This window comes from Lonchura striata, chromosome 3 (genome assembly GCF_046129695.1).
Source record: "Lonchura striata isolate bLonStr1 chromosome 3, bLonStr1.mat, whole genome shotgun sequence".
Lineage (NCBI taxonomy): Eukaryota > Metazoa > Chordata > Aves > Passeriformes > Estrildidae > Lonchura > Lonchura striata.
Window position 1 is genome coordinate 87,943,154 of NC_134605.1, and position 19,873 is coordinate 87,963,026.

Consider the following 19,873-nt stretch of genomic DNA (forward strand, 5'->3'; position numbering starts at 1 on the left):
TGATACTATGTCAAACTGACCTATATATATCAGTGGTTATGATATTCCACTACTACATTGATCACGTATAAAATATTCTAAGTGAATGCTAACAAAGTTAAGATTTTACACTTTTAATTTAAAACATTTTGGAATAAAGCAAATTAAAAATTATATTTGGTTTTGATGACCTATTATCATTTACTTCTTTTCTACCACTGACTGCCCATTGATTTAGTACAGAACCTAGCTGTGCATCAGTAGGATTTCCCACCTTCTAGCACCCTTTTCTTCAATATCCAATACACAAAAAAATTGTCATTATCAACTCTGCAGACAAATCTAATATTTCTTATTGATTTTGGAGTAATTTAATTTATATCACATCCTGATTCATAACTCAACAGTATATTTTTAAATATTAACTTTTCAGCATTACATGACCTTGAGTAAAGCAAGAACTTTTTTTTTTGCAAAGAGAAGAAGCACATGCATCAAAAAATTCAGCTCTTTTACCAGCTTCTGTAGCTCCTAAGTGGTTTCATAAAGATCATATCATCGTCTGCATTAAAGCATGTGCTGAGATAATGATCCTCATGAAATCAGTCAACTGGTTCAGACAAGCTAAACATTCACACTGTGGTCTGACCCTTCAACATTAAGCAATGTTATGTTAGAAGCTCAGTTACACGTGGGAGTTTCAAGACAAACATTCTTTGATGTGAAAGTTATTCAGATGTGGTAGGACCCTGACTCCAGGGAACTACCTTCCAGTTCTGAATGTCTTAAAAAGGCTGTAGAAAACCCCTGCACATTAGAAAATGGAATCAGTTAACAAATAAAATATTTTCATTTTTGAGTCGTGTAATTCATTTGGATAACACAGATGACAATTGTATTTTTAAATTCTACACTTGTAAAATAAGAATTATATATAACCTGAGATTCTATCAAGTTTTCAGGATTCTAGGGAAATTTATGGTACAGGTCTGAACTAATTTTTGGACTGCAGGCCCTGGTTCAGGTTAGCCTTTAAGTACCCAAATGTCTTGGAAGATTTCTGGGAGCATTTTTCACCTTCTCTTTAAAAATTAAGTATGTTGAAGCCAGCAGTGGAAGCATGAAAGAGTCTGTTGCTCTGAACCAGAAGAATCCATATAACCCGAATTATTGGTATAATCTGCCCTACCTTTGAAGAGGCATATAGCAGAAACTTGGAGAACTGAGGTTTAGCTGGTACTTCAGGCTTACTTTTTGCCAATAAATCTTTAATATTAAAGCAAAGCAGTCCAGAAGTAGAGAATGGAATTCCAGTTCACCTTCTCTCAACTGAATTTAAATTAAAGTTCTGATTTTAATTAAGCCTACTTGTGTTACAGTGTGTGAGAAGCTGTGATTTTCAAGATCACCTGTTTTCAGTAGTGCTGTCATAATTTGGTCAAGTGAACCTGAAAGCCTGGGAAAACTCTAAGCACCTAACTCTAATTACTAAATCGTTCTGCAACCACAAGCAGATTGTTTCTTTCACAGCCTGACTGAGGTGTTAGCTGTCCTTACTAGCTCTAATGTGCATTTCACTTATAGAAGCATTGATATCAATGAATAGGAAGGAATGGAAGGAAGAAATTCCTTCATTAATATTGCAGCCAATATGGCTTTGTAACATATATCTTAGAAATTGACTAAAAGAAGTAAGCAGGAAGGGTTAAAATTCTTTCCTCTTGCTGCATTAGAGCTCTGTCTTCTTTTTTTTTTTTTTATCCTTTCTTTTATTTTATTTTTTTTTTAATAGGGCATTCTTACTTCCCTTATGTGGTAACTTCAAAACAAATGTGACCACAAGGCATCACAGTTCATTCAGCACTTGTTTCTATGGATACCAGTGGACATCCCTATAAAGCAAAATAAAGAGACAATGGTTGCAGAAATGGTTGTTTTCATGAATATAGAATGAGTACTAATGACTATACATGCTAATAAACTGGAAAAAGCACTATTTTCTGTGAAGACTTAGCAGCCAGAATGAAACATCCCATCATGTGTTCACTGCAGGTGGTAGCAGTGCTAATGAGAATAAAGTCAAATATGTCTAATTGCACTTCCATGATCTTTTCATTTCACCATGTAGACACAGACACATTGAAACTTTATGGCTATGGATATACTTTTCAAATCATCATCCTTGCTACTGAATCAGGAGTGTTTTTGTCAGAAGAGTACAGCATGTATTAGAGGTTGAAGCACCACTCACTCCACCCAGCAGTGAAGAGCAGTATCTGTAAAATATTCAGACATTAGAATGAGACTGTGCAATATCATATTTTTACTAGCAATTGATCCAGTACTTTCATTTTACATGGACAGACATCATACTGATGCACATTGGAAAATAAGAAGTGTTCAGAAGGTGTAAAGAAAATCATTTGCCTTCAAAAGTTAATATTGTCACAGGCACTGCCTTGCTAAATCTTAGTTATAGACACTCTATATCCAGGAAATAACATGAAATGTTTTGTCGGCTTTATTGACAAAAGTACTCTAAAATTCTCTATGATTAAATGCAGATCATTACATATGCTTTTCTAATCTTAATTTAGGTTATTTTAGTTATTCATTTCACAAGTTCAAGTGTCTTATTTAAAAGAACTGCTTATTTCTATTCCCCAAACATTTGCAAGATTAGATTGCCAATAGAATCAGACTGACAGAATAACTTTCTGTTATTCTTCTACATAAATGTAAAGAAATGGGTCAGCATCATGATATCAAGAGAAACTGTGTTGTTTCTTTGAAGGCAATTGGGAAATGAATAACAGTACTGCTAATGATGTCATGATGCAACTGTTTCCCTCTATTGTATATTCTCCTGTAATTTACTTTTTATCATTATCTTGAAAATTATCATAAAATCTTTTGCTGCAAATAAGTCAGATGACCTGACTCATCTGACCTCTCGAGTACAAGCTAGAGAGCGATTAATCTCATAGCACTTAAAGATAGGCCTGTTTGAGAAAATGGCACACAAATGGCCTTTTGTACCATTTATAAAGATCAGCTGCAAATCAGACTTCTTTTGTTGCACTTTGGATCAGTTTCTCTGGGTGTGTCACCAACTGTGCTAATTCTCAGCAATGGGACAACTGTAACAGTTACAGTTCTTGCACATTTGAAAAATGCCAACACTCAGTTTTATAGTATTTGATTTTACAGTTTTTAGGGCATTTTATATCCTTCATAACTCATAGCCATCATCTAGGAATGTGTGAAATTCAGAGCTGAAGCAGCAATCAAAGTAAAAGGTCAACCTACAAGATGGAGCAACCCAAGCTATTGATAAAGAGCATATTGTAACAAAATTGAAAGCAGATGGTAATTGACAACTTTTCACTTCAGACAATATTTTGTAGTTCTAGTACTCAGTACTTCTTTTGTCCTTCTCATGTTCAAATAGTTGTGTAAGCTTAAGCAATTGCTCTTCGTAAAGGCTTTGTGCACTCTCCTATACATTACCTTTCATTTTAGAAGGAAACTGTGACAGACGGGTCAAGGTTTGGTCCTTCCTAAACTCTTACTTTTCTAGTTGCTTTTTATTTTCAGATTTTTTGACCTACCTTTGGTGTCATTTTAAGAAATTGCTTAGGTTGAATTATTTGCAGAAATTTGGTTAGACAAATGGAATCTATGAAGTTGTCCTTAACCTCTTATACTTACTTCAGTTAAAGTATAAACAAAAATTCTATGATGCTGGAAATTCTTGCTCATTTTGAGAGCTGGTGGTACTCCAGAGAAAGGATGAACAAGAAAATAGTGTTGAGGTTTTCTTTTCCTTTTTTATTCCCAACAGCAGAAGAAAATATCTGAACTATACAGGGAAGAAAGTGAATCTCAAAGAGATAAGAAAGACAGACATAGACACTCAGAAGCTTTAAGAGATGGGGTTTTTTGGAACTAAAGAAAAATGCTATTTTGTTTTTTTGGGAAGTCTTAATATTACACTCAGCAGAGGTTGCAGTGCCCAATGCACTGGTTGCAGGCCAGTTTTTACTAGTCTTGTTCTAACAAAAAATGATCTAGGGCGTTTAGATTTTTTTTCCTTCTCTGGATTTAAGCATCACACATTCCATGTAATTAGATACATCTGCAGCCATGAAACACCACTATTGGGCTGAGATAAGATTTAACTCTAGACTTTATGTACCAGTATATGTGTGGTGATTCCTGAAAACCAGTGTTCTTCAAACATGACCTACCAACTCAGCCACACTGTGTGACTCATGATGTGCTAGTCTGAAGGCTGTAAAAAGCTATTTTGGAAATTTACAGAGTCTTATTTAAAACTCTAGGACTTACCTGTATTAGAGTTAGAGCCTTGGACAGCCAAAGAAACTACAGATTGAAGAAGCACAGAGATTTGAATTACCTTCTGAGGGAAAGAAATCACTTTGGTCATTGGTAAGGAAACTTACATTATCTAGTTTGTACCATCCAAGGAATTTTGGCTAATCTACCACCTTTTGTAAGCAATAAATCTACAGAATATACGGCAAATGCAATTCCTTGTGTCATTCATATATATTCTCAAGCTCCATGATATAATATAATAAGGTCTAGATAATAGAAATAGAAATTAATGGAAATTAACTCAGCCTACAACGTTCCTAAGATTTAATGTCTTAGAGGTTGCGGTATGGTATGCTGTATAGATAGTAATCAAATTCATTGGAGGTTGAAAAAATATTTTCTGTTGACAAACAACTTTTAGTTATAGCTAAATACTCTTTCAAAAAATGTGTAAAAGTCCAGGCAGGCTTCTGCAGTGCTGTTTTTACTAATTAGATCAGTGATGTATTTCTAATATATTAACAACCATGATGTGGTACAATTTTTAATATACGTTAGTATATGCTATGGTAGAATCAAATTTTGGTGATGCATAGTCAGAAGAAACAAGGGTTTACATTTCACTGGCCACTGGGCAAACACAGATGCTAGTCAGCAAATGCCTACTGGTTTGAAGCATGATTTATGTGGAAGAATATTATCTTCTCCTTCCTTAACTTAAAGAATCAGGAGGGGAAAAATTCTGCCAAAGCCTATGAATAGATAACTAATAGAATTTAAATATTAGAAACTATGTACAAGATTTACAGGCAAAGTGGAGTGATGCAATTTTCTCATTAAGGCTAAAATATTGTTGTGAAAGGATGACTCATAGTCATTCCCTTCCATGAAAAAGCACTACCCATGGGGATTTGCGTTTTCTAAGTTGTGGCTCTTGATCCACCTCATGGCTCTGTCAGCTGTTCACAGAAAAAGCAGAGCACATGCCTGTGCACCCATTTTTGTGTTTTCATTAAGAAACAAACAAGCGATGTACAAAGGTTCTTTTGGCAACCACTGAGAAAAAGAAAGTTGAAGATTTAATGTGGAAAAATGAACCATCAAAGAAAAACTATTCAGGCTTTCCTCTATGGAGTTCAGAATTTCTCTCTTATGATGTTTTTAGGAGAGTCAGAAACAGGAATATCCAAAGTGAATGGTAAAGGTTTTGTCAGTGCAAAGCAGCTGTGGTTTACCTGGTCACTTGCGATGCAACTTTTCATAAGGTCTTTAGTAATTGCTATTTTCATTCATAGCTTAGAATACATTTCATATTTTTATAAACATAAATTCTTACCTGAAAATAATACAGCACATTATGTGCATATGGAAAATTTATCTCCATTTTATTGAGCTAGAAACAGAAATCTAGGATTGAAGTGAAAGCTCCACATTTTAATTACCAGGAGGTATAAGAAATTGGTTGAACAGGGAAAATCACCATAGGAAGGTTGATGATGCCCTGCAAATTCAAAGCTTAACTTACCCTTTTATGTGAGCTCTTAAGAGATTTGTGTCTTCCAGCTTCATACATAGACCAGGCTTAAATGTACTGATGATCAAGCCCTTGTGATTCAGAATGATTTTAAAACAGAAATGGTAACAGGTGCTAAATAGACATGAAAGACGCCATACTGAGCCACTGATTAGAGTTGCAAACTGGTAGAACTAGTGACAACACCATCAAAAATTGGTTATGGAAGCTTCTTTCTGTAAGTTGAATTCAGAATGGAATGGTTTGTAGAGCCTTCCCATTCTGAAGAGGTTGTAATCTGATTTTAAGACTCCTCCCATGGGACACCTGATAAAACCCCACAGCCCTGGGTCTGCTCTCTCTCCTCTCTGCTCTCAGGTCGGGGCTCTCTGGGCTCTGCTCAGGCTCCCAGGCCTCTGCCCCTGCTCCCCCCAGGGAGGGGCGAGGGGCAATAAAATGAATTCCCCTGCTAAACAGCAGGGACTCGTCTCGTCTGCTTTCCCTGCTGCTGCTGGTGGCCTCCCTGGATCATGATCATCACTGTAGACACAAGCTGCTACAATAGTTTGCATTTATTCAAAATAATAAATACATAAATAAAAAACCTCTTTTAGAAACAGGAAAATAGATTAACAAGAAACTGATAAAGAGAGAAAAGTATCATGACCATGTATATTCGCACTATATTTTTTTTCTCTGTCCAAGGTAGACAGTTCTGGATTTAGAATATAGTCATTATAGTTCAAAGTTATTATGTTGTGTATTTAGAGTAAATGCTGCTATTTTACAAACTATTAAAGATTTTTTCCCTGCAATTTTGTTATCTGTCTCCTCATGATTTCTCTAGCAAATTGCTGCTGCTCTGTAATGAGGCTGAAATCTTGGAAAAAGTATACTTCATGTAGTTCTGCAACCTATAAATTCATCTAAAATTGAAGTAATTAATGGTTTTGTGCTTAAAGATTGTTTTAAATTTCTAATAGAAATTAGTAATAGTATACAATGCAAGTTTAATGAAAGCAGTGCAACAAGCAGTATGGTGCAGGCCAATGTTCAATACACTGCTTTGAGTATGGTATTCCCAGGTCCTCGAGCATATATAGAGATATTGGAGCAAAGGCTGTTTAGAGCCCTAGGGACTGCTAAGGGCAATTGGAAATTTTCTGTCATAAGGAATTATGACAGATTTTTAAAGGACAAATAGAATTTAGGCTGCACCCAATTTCAGTAAGATGTGGAGATCTGCCTTCAACCTTATGCTGCTGAAAATATTTATATGCTTCCCTGGATGTGTTTCGCATAGTCCAAAGTTTTTATTATCAAAATCATAGCCTTTCAACTTAAAAAAAATAATTTTAATAAATAAATTGAGCATATGTTAATGTCTATTGGCTTTTTTTCATATAAACACAAGGAAGGACAAAATGTAGATTTAACTGAAAAGAGTAGTAATGGAGTAATGTCACAGCTAATTATAGCCCTTGCACTGGATCCAGCCTGACAGATCATTATTTTTCTTCCTAGATGTGGCCAGAGAATGGATTTCTGCCCAGATAGATTTTTTTTTTTTTTACCAACCATTACTTGATGTGTTTTTCCTGAGGGATCCTTAGCCATCTGTCATTAAGTGTTACGCCTCTAGAAGTGTTTGTTACCACAATTGTGCATCTTCTTGTGTCAGGAATGGTCATAACTGACATGTTACCAGGCAGAACTTTCTATGCATCATACATTTTAATGGATATGTATCTTTCATAGGATGGTTATGGAATCCTGCATGTTGACCAAATAAGTGGGAAATGGAGTCTAAAGAGTGCTTATAAAAAACCCCAAAGTAGGCTTCATGATCCTGAAAAGTTAGTACTGTGTTAGTAAGTTCAATTAGTACATTGCAAAATAAATTAAAACCATCCTGAACTCCTGAAAATAATGGCATTTTTGAAGATCTGAAATAGATAGTCTGCCAATAAGCAAGAGTTTCTCTTCCTTCATTATTTCCATAAATCAAATTCTGTCCTTCCTAAATCACAACTGAATCAAACTGCAGGAAACTTTCTACAGTTTAGGTATTGTTTAAAGAGTGTTTTCTTGCTCAAGAAAACTCATATGCTTAATAAGATAGAGCAGATGGTCATTGCTGTCTGACTGGGATGGATAAAGCTTTATTTGGGTCCTATAAATTAATTTTCTGCTAGAGTTGAATCAGTTTTTACACAGTGATCTTTTTCTCCTACCTTGACAATAGACAAGCGAGGTGTTTGAACCTTTTTGCCCCTCATGCTCTCCTTTTGAAGTGGGATTGTAACATTTACACTCCAATATTTTAATCTAAAACAAATAATTCAAAAACATCATTTAAAAGTGAGGTCCTATTTAGTCTGCAATAGAACCAGTATAATTCTAAGTCTGCTCCAAAGAAAATTTTAAGCCAAATAGTTCCTCCATGAATGCACCCAACTGTGGATATTCTCAGTTCAGTCAGAGAGAAAAAGAGAAAGATTTATGCCAGGCTAGCTAAGCCTGGGAAAAAGTCCAAGAAGAATGTAAACAATCTATTATCTTACTTTCCATTTATATTGTTTATAGATAAGTTCTACCACTCTGACCTAAGTCCAGTGTACCAATCAAATGAACTGTTTTTACTTTAAGACCAATGGAATTAATGTTCACAATGTTCTCTATAAAAGAGAGAGGTGCTTTTGAATAAACATTCATTTGCCTTCTGAAATCGTACAAGTCATTTCACCCATCCCTGGCTCAACATCATCACCCAACCAATCTCAAAAAATTTTCCCTAAGAATTTTCTAAACCAATTTAATTCACAAGTGATTTGGTCTTGAGAACAAAGACAGCCTTCATATAAAGAACAGCAGTTTAGAAAATGTTGGTGAGTTGAGCCTGGCTGGGCATCAGTTACCCACCCAAGTTGCTCTTCCTCCTTAGCTGAGCAAGGGAGACAAGATATAATGAAAGGTTCATGGGTCGGGCTGTCATGGGCAAAACAGGCTTAACATGGGGAAAAAATAATTTATTACCCATCTAATCAGAGTAGGGAAAAGAGAAATAAAACCAAATTGTAAATCACCTTCCCTTCATCCCTTCCTTCTTTCTGGCCTCAGCTTCATTCCCAAATTCTCTACCTCCACCCCTGCAGGCATACAGGGGTGTGGGGATTGTGGGTTGCCGTCATTTCATCACAAGTCTCTGCTGCTCCTCCCTCCTCAATGGGAGGCCTCCTCACTCTTCTCCTGCTCCAGTGTGGGATTCCTCCTACAGGAAACAGTTCTTTGTGAATTTATTCAGTGTGGGAAGGCCTGTGGCTGCAGTACTTCAGAACTGCTCCAGAGTGTGTCCCAAGGCACAGGGACACAAGTCCTGCCAACAAACCTGTTTCAGCATGGTTCCTCTCTCCACAGAGCCATGGTCCTGCCAAGATCCTGCTCCAGCAGGATCTACTGCAGGGCTTTTTTTCTGCTTCTTAACAACATTATCCCAGAAGCGTTGCAATCATTGCTGATGGACTTGGCCGTGGCCAGTGGCAGGTCCATCTCACAGCCACCTGGCATTGGCTCTATTGGACATGGGGGAAGCTTCTGGCAGCTTCCCACAGAAGCCACCCCTGTAGGTCCCTGCCACTACCAAAACCTGATCACACAAGCCCAATACAAAAATTCTTTCAGTGAAAGACAAAGCAAATTAAAGTGACTTGCAGAATAATGCTTCCAGACAGAAGAAAAAATGATTCAAAACAGTAAAGATAACAAAAGCATTCAGAGCTAGACAAGATACTGTAATTGAGGAACCTGAGTGAAAAGTACTAGAGCAGCATGAAAGCTGAATTGATTTTGGGAGCTGTATAATAGAAGGAAAGATTGGCAGATATATTATATTCTAAAAAACACCTGCTGTGCACAAGGAAGAAACACCTCCTTTATATATTGTCCTTTGATATTTTTAAGATTATTGATGAGATAAGGTTATCCTTCTGGCTGCAGTGAGTTTTTGTGGATTTGTCTACTACACAAAGCTTTCAAAGGGAGATTGTAATTGCCTTTACCTTATGCTGGTGTGTTCTGGAAAGCAATTTAATGAATCTTTGCATGAAGCACAATTCGGCTTAAAGCTTAAACTGAAAATGTATGATGGTCCTTTCATTTTCCAGTAACTTAAAACAAAAGAGTGCAAGGAAAACATAATAGCAACAACTTGAAAATAAACTGAAGTAAATTTTCTACTTATTGAGTGAAGTAGATGTTCCCTCCAACTTCCAGAGCTTCATTACAGATAATATAACGGGGACACTAAAAGAACCTATGTCATTAAATATTGAATCCATTGTGACACATAATACAACCAGGGAGTTATAAAATCATAGAATGCTTTGTGTTGGAAGGTTCCTTAAAATAATGATTAATGGGTGTTGAGTGTGCTTCCTTTCAGGGAAGCCCTCTTGTATAAAACTACACAAAGGGCATGTGCTTTCATTGTACTCCCATTTTAGAGATGGAAACAGCACAGGAATATAGACAATTATACTCTGCTTTGGGCAAACAAAACACTGTCAGTAGAGTACAGATGATGTCTGTGACACATTGTGAAGAGAGATTATAATCTTTTCTTTCAAAAACAGAATTTATTTAAGTCAAAAGCAGAGTTTTAACAACTAATTAAATACAGCTGTGACTGGATTACTAATGTATTGCAATCCAGTCTCCTCTGTATTGTGCAATATTTAAAATAAATAAGTTACAATATCTGGGTTGTCATCACAAAGCTGTCAATCTTATAGAAAACTTCAATTTCATTAAATCAGATCACTGATGTAACATCGATTCAAGGAGAGAAATTGCATTACTGAATTACCAATACCATGTCATATCATGCAAATATTTCTTGGTGACTTTCTTTCCAATCTAATATCTAAACCAAAGATCAAAGGAATATTTTAACATGGGAAATGGTAATACAAAATATGTCCCTTAGCATTTCAGAGAATTATAAGAATGTCAGGGAATAGTTCATTTTCCCTACACTTTTTCTCCCTGCACTTTTTTTCTCTGTATCATAATCCTGGAGGCATGAGGTGATGGTGCTCTAGAAACACTCTTCTTGTCTCTTTCAGTCCTTTTCTACATTATTTCTATCTTTTCTCCCATTTGCTTTTACTGTTTGTGTCTTTCTTCCTTCATATGATTCTGAATAGTTAGGGGTTGTTTGGGTTTTTTTTTTTTCCCTATTTATTCCTGGTGTTTGTCAGTTCTCTAATGTAAAATCTGGAGGGTTTTTTGTGTGTAACGTATACTATGGCTGCATGATTTTCTTTTGATGGCTTATAGATCTGCATCCACATTTGCAGGTAATGTAGTTCAATAGACACAGATTTTTCAGGTCAAATCAATTAGTGCTGAGGACTCAACATTCCCATTATTCATGTTTCAAGAAGCTTTGACTCACACTAGACCTGGTCTGGGTCTGAATACTGAATCCATAGAGCTGAAGCAACTTGAGGTGTGAGACAATCTTCTGCTGCACATTCATCAGAAAGAAATTCAGTTCATGTACTCTAGAGACACAATGTGGAGCAAAGCATTTCAACAGGGGTCAGCCAGGAGATTATCTGCAAAACTATGCTCTGGATCTGAACTCAAACACTAATATGGTCATAAAACACATTTCCACACAACACTCCAAATTTGTTTTTTGTTCTGCAGCTTCAAAATTCTAGTATTTTCTTTGTTTTTCACCTTTCTCAGATCATGTATGTAATTATCCAATAAGTTTTTCCTGGAGTCATTCACAGACATACAGCATAGGCAAAAGATATTACTGTTCTGATTTTCTGCACCCTTTCATTTGCTTCTTGCATTTATAAAGGGTGGAAGCCCATCATGAAATTGTGAAATCTACCTGGGAGTAGTTCTTGGTCATTTGAGCATTATGTGTTTCTTGCATCTGAGATATTAATTCAGTAGAATATGGGCAATTTCATCCTTCTCTTAACCTAGTAGAATTACACCATGCTTTGAAAGAGAGTAAGTTATTTGGGGCTTTGTATACTAATTCTTGTGAAATGGATGTGATAATTTTCTTTCTCTGTCGTTAGCTGTTATAATTTCAAGTTTTATATCATTTGGTAGATGTCCGAAAAAACTGTTTTCTTTGCCTTATCAGGAATCATTCTTCTTTGTTATTAGAATCTTACAGCACCAATAATGAAATAACATTGTTTATTTTGTAAACCATAAACTACTCACAATTTGTTATGCAACCTGCTATTTTTAATCTTCTCTACAATAGCAAAAGTCTATAAAAAGTAATGGCTAATGTTTGCATATACAGTCATTAAAAGAATGTATGAAATTTTTTTCTTTAAAGGTGAAGACTGAAGTCTGTGTCTCATGGCAGTCAGCAGAGATGATCCACCTTTTTTTCTATAAAAAATTGAATACACTTGATAACTAAAAATCATCACCCACAATTGAAGATTTCCAGGAATAATCCAGTTCATTAGTTCTTTTTTAATTAGCTTAACTGTGTAATGCTGATATTAAAACCTCCAAAAGCAGAATTTTCAATACTGCACAAATGAAAGCAATCCAGTAGCTCATTTAGATTCCTCTCATGCTGTCTGCAACAGATCTATAAATAGAATAGGCTACACACAGAAATTTATTATTGCAGCTGATAGCAATTTTCTTTTGTAAAGGTGTCTGGAGGCATTATTCATGAGATTCATTCTGGTAGACTCTCAAGCTGAGATCCTCACTCCCCAGCTCTGCGGGTGGTCAGTTTAGGAACACACTAATCAACTGCTATGAGCAAGGACTGTCACAAGGCTTACTTATTTTCCTCTATTAAAATACAGGAGGTCTTTCAGCTCGAGATTATTTTCTTTAACATGATTGCGTGGATATTATAAGCAGATAATGAATGTTTAGACATGACATGTATTTGAAATTTTATCAATGCTCATCTTAATGATTATGCTATTATTGGAAAACCACAATGAGTGTGATTTGACACAACATGCACCATGTCTTCTGCATTTATACCCACAGGTACATGTGACCTTTTCAAGTAAAAGACAGATATGTGTCTGTTCAATACTGAGGAAGTACATGAATACTGAGCAACCACATGAATTGACCTATCTAGCTGTCATCTATTTTTATCCATAATATAAGAGAAAAATCATATAAGACCTTTTGTGAAATTCTATTTATAATAAATCATAGATGGGAATGTCTTGCACTGTTATGTTTTCCTATTTGCTTTGGTTTTCCTACTATATCTGTCACTGTGCTATCTTTGAGTACCATAAAAAAAATTGGTACAACCAGAATATGTACATTTCTAAATGTCAGTTTTGTCAACCCTCAAGACTGGTTACAACTTATTTTTATCCTTGCCTATTCTAATATTCTTTCTATGACTGAGAACAAAAGTTACATGATAGCAGAGATATACCTGTTTATACTGTTTTAAGTTCAGCATAATCACTACTGGAAGTGTTCATATTTCAGGATTTTCTGCATCCTACTGTATACATACAAACTCTGTGTAGTACCTGAATATACAAATGATTTTTCCAGTTGCAAAATAAACTAGTAACTTTCACTTTTTGTTCTCATATACTTTCAATTTTTTAGACATAATAGAAGACCTGTTATTTTGTAGCAGTTATTTTGACTATGCTATGAAAGAAGCAGCACAAACAACTAGTAAGACATTAGAAAAGTCACATATCTTATCAGCAAAAGAAAGAAAAAATATAATTTAAAATTAAACCCAAAATAAACTGCCATCTCAAGTCCTAATAAGGCATTCTGTCATGTTTAATGCCAGGAACATTAGTAAAAGCAGATATCTATTACAACCATAAGTCAGGTGGCACAGATTTTCTCTAAGTGTAAATCCTATTCTGCTTGTTTTAAATGCATTTTGGTCCTTACACTTTTTTGTTTGTTTGTTTTAATTTAAATTTTTCAGTGATGAAGAAAATTGGTATTGTGAATGCCCTAAACTCTACACTGGAAAACTCTGCCAGTTTGCAACTTGTGATGAAAATTCATGTGGAAATGGTGCTACATGTTTTCCAAAGTCCAGGAGAGATGCTGTTTGCTTGTGTCCATATGGAAGGTCTGGCATCCTCTGCAGTGATGGTAAGAAACATTTCTTCATGCATTGGTCATAGTTTCTATCATTCATAGAAGTTGTGGTAAGAAACATGTCAAACTTTTTAAAAATAAAACACTGAAAGTCACCACCTCCCCACCTAAAAACACAGCCCCAAATCCAATCACACACAAATAATGGCTAAGCTGATCACTTTTTCCCTGTGTTGTTTCATTAAAGCTTCAGCCAGAGAAAGGTAGACAGAGGCATCAAAGAAGCTGAGAGTTTACTCGGAGGAGCTGGGAAATACCAGGTAGCATTTGATGTTTTAGTAAATCACCTGGGGAAAAACTGAGAGATTCAAGTGAGAGATCCTTTGGAGAAATAGGTTTCTCCTGTAGTTGGATTTTTTTGTCTGCTTACAGAAGCATTATTTTGTACATTTTGCATATTTAAAGCGGTGTAAAAATAATACTTTCTGGATTGTAAAAATACAACCATATACCATAATTTGATTAATTTTTCAGGTCAAAAAGAAGGACAATTTAAAATTTACTAAGTGATTTGCTGTGAAACAGGAGACAGGATGAAGTGAAAATAATAAAGCAAAGGAAATAGGTCACTTTGACTAACATTGTCAAAGGAAGGACTTTTATTCCTTGAGCATTGATTATAATGATTGTTCTAGGTCAGGAATTCCTGTGTGTGAATATCCAAGGTATTCTTTCCCCTAACAGTGAATGCAGCAAGAAGTAATGATTGAAAAACCTACATATAGAAAATAATCACTGGTTTCGAGCTCATTTAGTGGTGCACATGAAGTGCCTTTTCAAATAAATATTAAACAATTATCACATTGTTATTTTGTCATTTCATATACATATTTCAGTCTTATTTTAAAATTTTATTTCCAAAATTTTCAGTAGATTAATACTTATGATTTATCTGTTTTCACCTAACCATGATACTTGATAGCAAATAGAAGTGAGTATTTGAAACATGTATGATAATTTCTTGGTAACTTTTCCTAATTTACAGTAGCAATAAACTGGGACTTCATTTGCTGCATCTCTAGCCATCCAAGCTGCATTTCTTTGTTCCTTCTCAATTCCACCGCATCCTATTTAAAATGAGGCTCCAGAGCTGATTCAAGGTGCTATATTCAAGGTGTGATAGTGCCACTGCTTTATTCAGTGGTGTCTGACATTTTTCTGTCTCTCTGCCCTTACTTAACCCATTTCTGTTTTCTTTCTGTTTCCCATTCTGTTTTCTTTTATGAGTGCACTGACATATTCATTAAAGTGCTTATTAAAATTTCCAACACCTACAGCCCACTGTCCTGTATTTAAGGCTAGGACTGTTTCTGTAGTCCACCCCAATTTACATCTGTCAACGCTGAATATCATCTAATGTTTTTTCCCTGTAGCTGTTCAATGAGGCTTTTCTGCAGATCTTTGTATTTAATTGTCTCTAAATTAAAAGACTACATAAAATTGAGAGCCTAAATTGAGAGAAAGTATAGAAATTCATTAGTTTGATTGGGCTACAAAACTGGAGTCTTTGGAAGCACAGAAAGAATTAATTTTAATGAGTGGAAAGGGAAGACTGTCTGGATCATCATTATAATCAAGCAAAATGAGAAAGAACACTCAGCTTTGCAGGACATAAATCTAAGGTAATCAGCTGACAATATAAGAAACTATTATTGGAATATGAAAAATTATTTTATTGAACTGTATCTTAACAATTTAGAAGAAATATAAATAAATTGAGCACAGATGTCTTAAAATTAGTTGCAAGAGGCCCCTTTATCATATTTTCTAAAACTAAGAAGGGAGAAAGAGAGCCACAATGGCAGTGGAGGCTGGATATATCCTTACAGATAGCCCCAGCAACATCAAAACCATACTTTTGGGAGATATTTGAAGATAATGATAGATTCCCTAATTAAAATGATAGAACAATTTAAATTATTTTAGAAGCAGAAGGCAAACTTAATTGTTTACTATGACAAAATGTGTGTTCCAGATAATAAATTTAATTGAAAGAAATGATCCATTAAAAATGAAGGAAAGAAGCACAGATTTTAATTGAATCATCTTTTGTTTAAGATACACAGTAACATTATCTCTACTATTCAGATTAGCAACCTAATGCTTGCTACTTTGTCTCTGAAACATTGAAGAAAAGCCGTTTATCAAAATGTTTATCAAATAATAGTTGGTCTTCAGCAACACAGAACAAGTGAGATATCACAGTGATTATTTGATAAAATGAATATAACTAACGTACCAAATAGAATTGCAATTTCATGCCAGCTTGGCTGCTCCCACCAATAGAGATTATTTTCAAAAGACAAAGTAAGGATAAATCAAGATGTGGACAGAGCCATAAATGAGCCCACAGATACAGACCTCCAATCTGTTAAGGACTGGAAGTCATGCTAAGAGCAACAGCAATATATGTAAGGAAAAGTTATAATAAAACTATTGTCACTAATAAGTGAAAAAAAGAGAGAGAAATGGGAAAAAATTAAGAAAAACCAAATTTCTTGATGTGACAAGTTAAAAATACATAATTTTATGTGAAATGGATAACATTCAAAAAGTGAAGAAAATTATTAGACTATTGTAAATATGATAAATGAGACAAAAATGTAAGGACAGATTGTAACTCCCATTAGACAAACCTATATAAATATGGAAAAATAGAAAAGGTCTAGGTCTAACAAGAGTTTTTTTTACATTTCTGAATCAGATGGAGCATACTCCAGTCTAAGCAGGCTTGTAACAATGGCTCTGAGTTTATTTGCTATGCTATGCTTGTTTCAGACATCAATAAAGCTGCCAAAAGCATGCCCATTTTTCCAAATATACATAACAAGATGCATTATCTTTCACTACACATTTTTATTGCTTTTATCATTAGATGACAATGTTATTTTGACTGCAAGTTGACCATTATACATTGAAACGTCTCTCAAGAACCTACACAGCTACGGCATAATGGGCCAGGGGGAGGGGGGATGATAATATAAAACAGAAGAGAGTACAGGCCACGTTGATCAGGTGGAGGACATGGCCAGACAAGCATTCTGAGCTATTTACATATGCCCGGCCCTTTTTGTCTCTACTCTTGTTCCTCCCCAAATCACCTAATTTTCTCTTTTAGACCCCCATGAATCCTGTGCGATTCCAAAATGCTTTTCAGCTGCATCTCATAATGTGTCCCATACCCCATGGTAGATACACCCCTCTGTCCAAAATGTTGACTCATCATGGGTTGTGTCACACCTTGACACTAGGGCTGAAGGTATCCTGACAGTCCTGGGAAAAATCTGGACAAGGTGTTCCTTCCTTTGAATCCTTATTTTGAGTCCTGTCTGATGTTGTGGTCTGTGCTCCTCTGGGATTATGGAGATGGAGCTGTGATGGGCTGGTGGCTCCTGGGATAGGGGTGTGACTTGACTGTTGATTTGCAGAGTTAAATGCCTTTGTGACTTCCAGCTTGGCTGGGGGGCTGGGAGTGGAGGGAAGAAGGAGAACACCATCAATACCCAACCCTTTGGAAAAGAGACTATGAGATTACAGAGCCTATGTCTACGTGGGCAGATTAACTAATTCCCCCAAGTGACTTTGCTTTTTTAAACTGCAGATAAAGGGATCTGTATAATCTAAATTGAGTCCAGTTATTGAGCTCTAGCTTTTAAGTAGGTTTGTGTGAAAGCAGCCCGCTTTCAAACCCTTAGTCTGAAAAATTTCCTTTCACATTTAAATTAGCAAAAAGCTGCTTGCGTTTTGGTTTTTGCAGACTATAAGTCTTCTCCAGTGTTTAATATCACAGAATTGTAGAGTTGTTAAATTGGTACCATCTCTGTAAGCAGCCTTTATTGTCCTTTTTTTTTTTTTTTTTCCTATTTTTGTTTACACTTCTATCTAAGCACGGAATGGAGGCATTTCCTGGTTTGTACAGGAGATTGATACAGTCTCTAAAATATAAGATCAGAATGCTTGAAATATCTGAGTAAAAGGAATTTTGATATATAAGATGCAGAATTTTTAAATAGTGAATATCAGTGTATCATTGTACTGTGGGATGGTAATGGCGTCCTAAATGCAAGTGAAGCAGGAATGGTTCATTCAACAGGACTAGAAATGTACACCTGGTGTTGTTGGTAATAATATGTTGCTCAAGAAATGAGGCTCTTCTGGGAAGATCTTGGTCATAACATGAGGCCTTTTGTTGAGCCAAGAATCAATAGCAAGCACTTTGTAAGTACAAATGCAGATTTAAAGGAAGAAGGATTTCAAAGGCTTGTACATTGCTAAAATGAGTAATTGTGTCATTTGCAGTGTTTTAGACCAAACTTCAGTGGCTTAGTTTCACATATGCTCACATATGAGACAACATGAAGCAGAGTCCTAACTGTGACACTGTATTTAGCAAACACACCCTGGAAAGGGTCATTCACAGCAATCTGTAAGGTTCTTCCTTGAAACATTTCTGAGCAACACTTATGGTAATGTTTCACAGCCCCAGGGATTCCAGCAGGTTTTTAGTGGGATGTATTCCCCCATGTACAAAATTAATTTCAAAGTGTTAAAGTGGGAATAGTCACTTGCTTCAAGTTCTGTAGAGTGAAAATCAGCCTGCAAGCGAATTGTTTCTGTGCAGCTATGTTTGGCACTCAATGTCACCTTCAGAGCTGTATGGGTCTGCAGACTGAGCTGTGCAGTTTGGTGGCAGCAGATGCCCAAAGGGAATTTCCTCAAACTAAAAAATCTGCAGGGTTGCTCTTCTTACTGTTTAAGAGAATTTATTTTCTGGGTTATTTTATTTTCACTGGGCTTTAATTTCCCCCATGCCTCCAATGTGACAAATGTCATAAAAATTGTAAAAAACACATTTAGGCACACTCACACACTATTAATGTCACTACTCTACTAGCAGTTTTTCAGAATCATAGTTTCATCTCTGAGCAGTGAAGTCACATTTATTATTTCACATTTCAGTTCCCAAAGTAAAACTGATGACTCCATGGTCACTGGTGCCACAAGACTGATAAAAAAGAAATACATAAGTCCTGGATGTGGGGAGGGAAAGTCATACACCTGAATGACCCATTAAGCAGATTGCTAACTCTTGATGCAGCAGTCTTCCAGACATCAGGAGTATTTTACTACCATCTTGAACCCTCAGCTGGCACAGCACCATCCTGCAGCTCTATCACCCCTTATCTTTTCCTCCTTGGACTTCCCAGAGTTTCCAGTGAATAAAGTGGGTTTGCATGGCAAGGTTACCCTGCAGCCCGTGGTTAAGACCATGGTGAGGCAGCTGTCCCCCTCCAGCCCATGGAGCACAGTGGAGAAGACATCCACCTGCAGGCCATGGAGGATCCCAGGCTGTGACCCCGTGGGAAGCCTGTGCTGTAGCAGGGTCTGGAAAGACCTGTGGACCCATGAAGAGAAGAGCCCACACTGGGGCAGTTTGATGGTAGGACTTGTGACCCTCTGGGAAACCCATGCTATGAAGAACTGCAGCCCATGGAAAGGACTCATGCTGGAAAAGTCCTTTCACTGAGGAGGAGGGAGTGGCAGAGGCCTCATCCACAACCCCCATGCCCCATCATCCTGTGCCAGTTGTGGAGGAGGAGATGGAGAATTCAGAAGTTGAGGTCAAGAAGAAAGGGAGGGAGAGGGCAAATATTTTAAGAACTGGTTTTATTTCTCATTGCCATACTCTCATTCAATTAACATTTTTCCTCAAGTCAAGCCTGTTTTGTCCATGACAGAACTGGTTGTCATGGGATGAGAGCAGACAAGCCCTGCTTTAGCCTCAGAATTCAGCAGAAACTTAAATTTAAGGAATTATTCTGGACCACAAGTTCGAAAGATGGCAAAACAGATCTATTTATAAAAATGAAT

The 19,873-nt window shown here is 36.2% G+C and overlaps 1 protein-coding gene across 1 annotated transcript in view; it reads left to right on the plus strand.

Annotated features, from left to right (window-relative positions):
• Positions 1-19,873, plus strand: part of LOC110468097 (protein eyes shut homolog) — a 597,595-nt gene that overhangs the window by 533,651 nt on the left and 44,071 nt on the right. Inside the window, exon 31 of the mRNA XM_077782364.1 lies at positions 13,824-13,996. Coding sequence (XP_077638490.1) covers positions 13,824-13,996 — 173 coding nt within the window. The remainder of the gene's footprint in view (positions 1-13,823; positions 13,997-19,873) is intronic.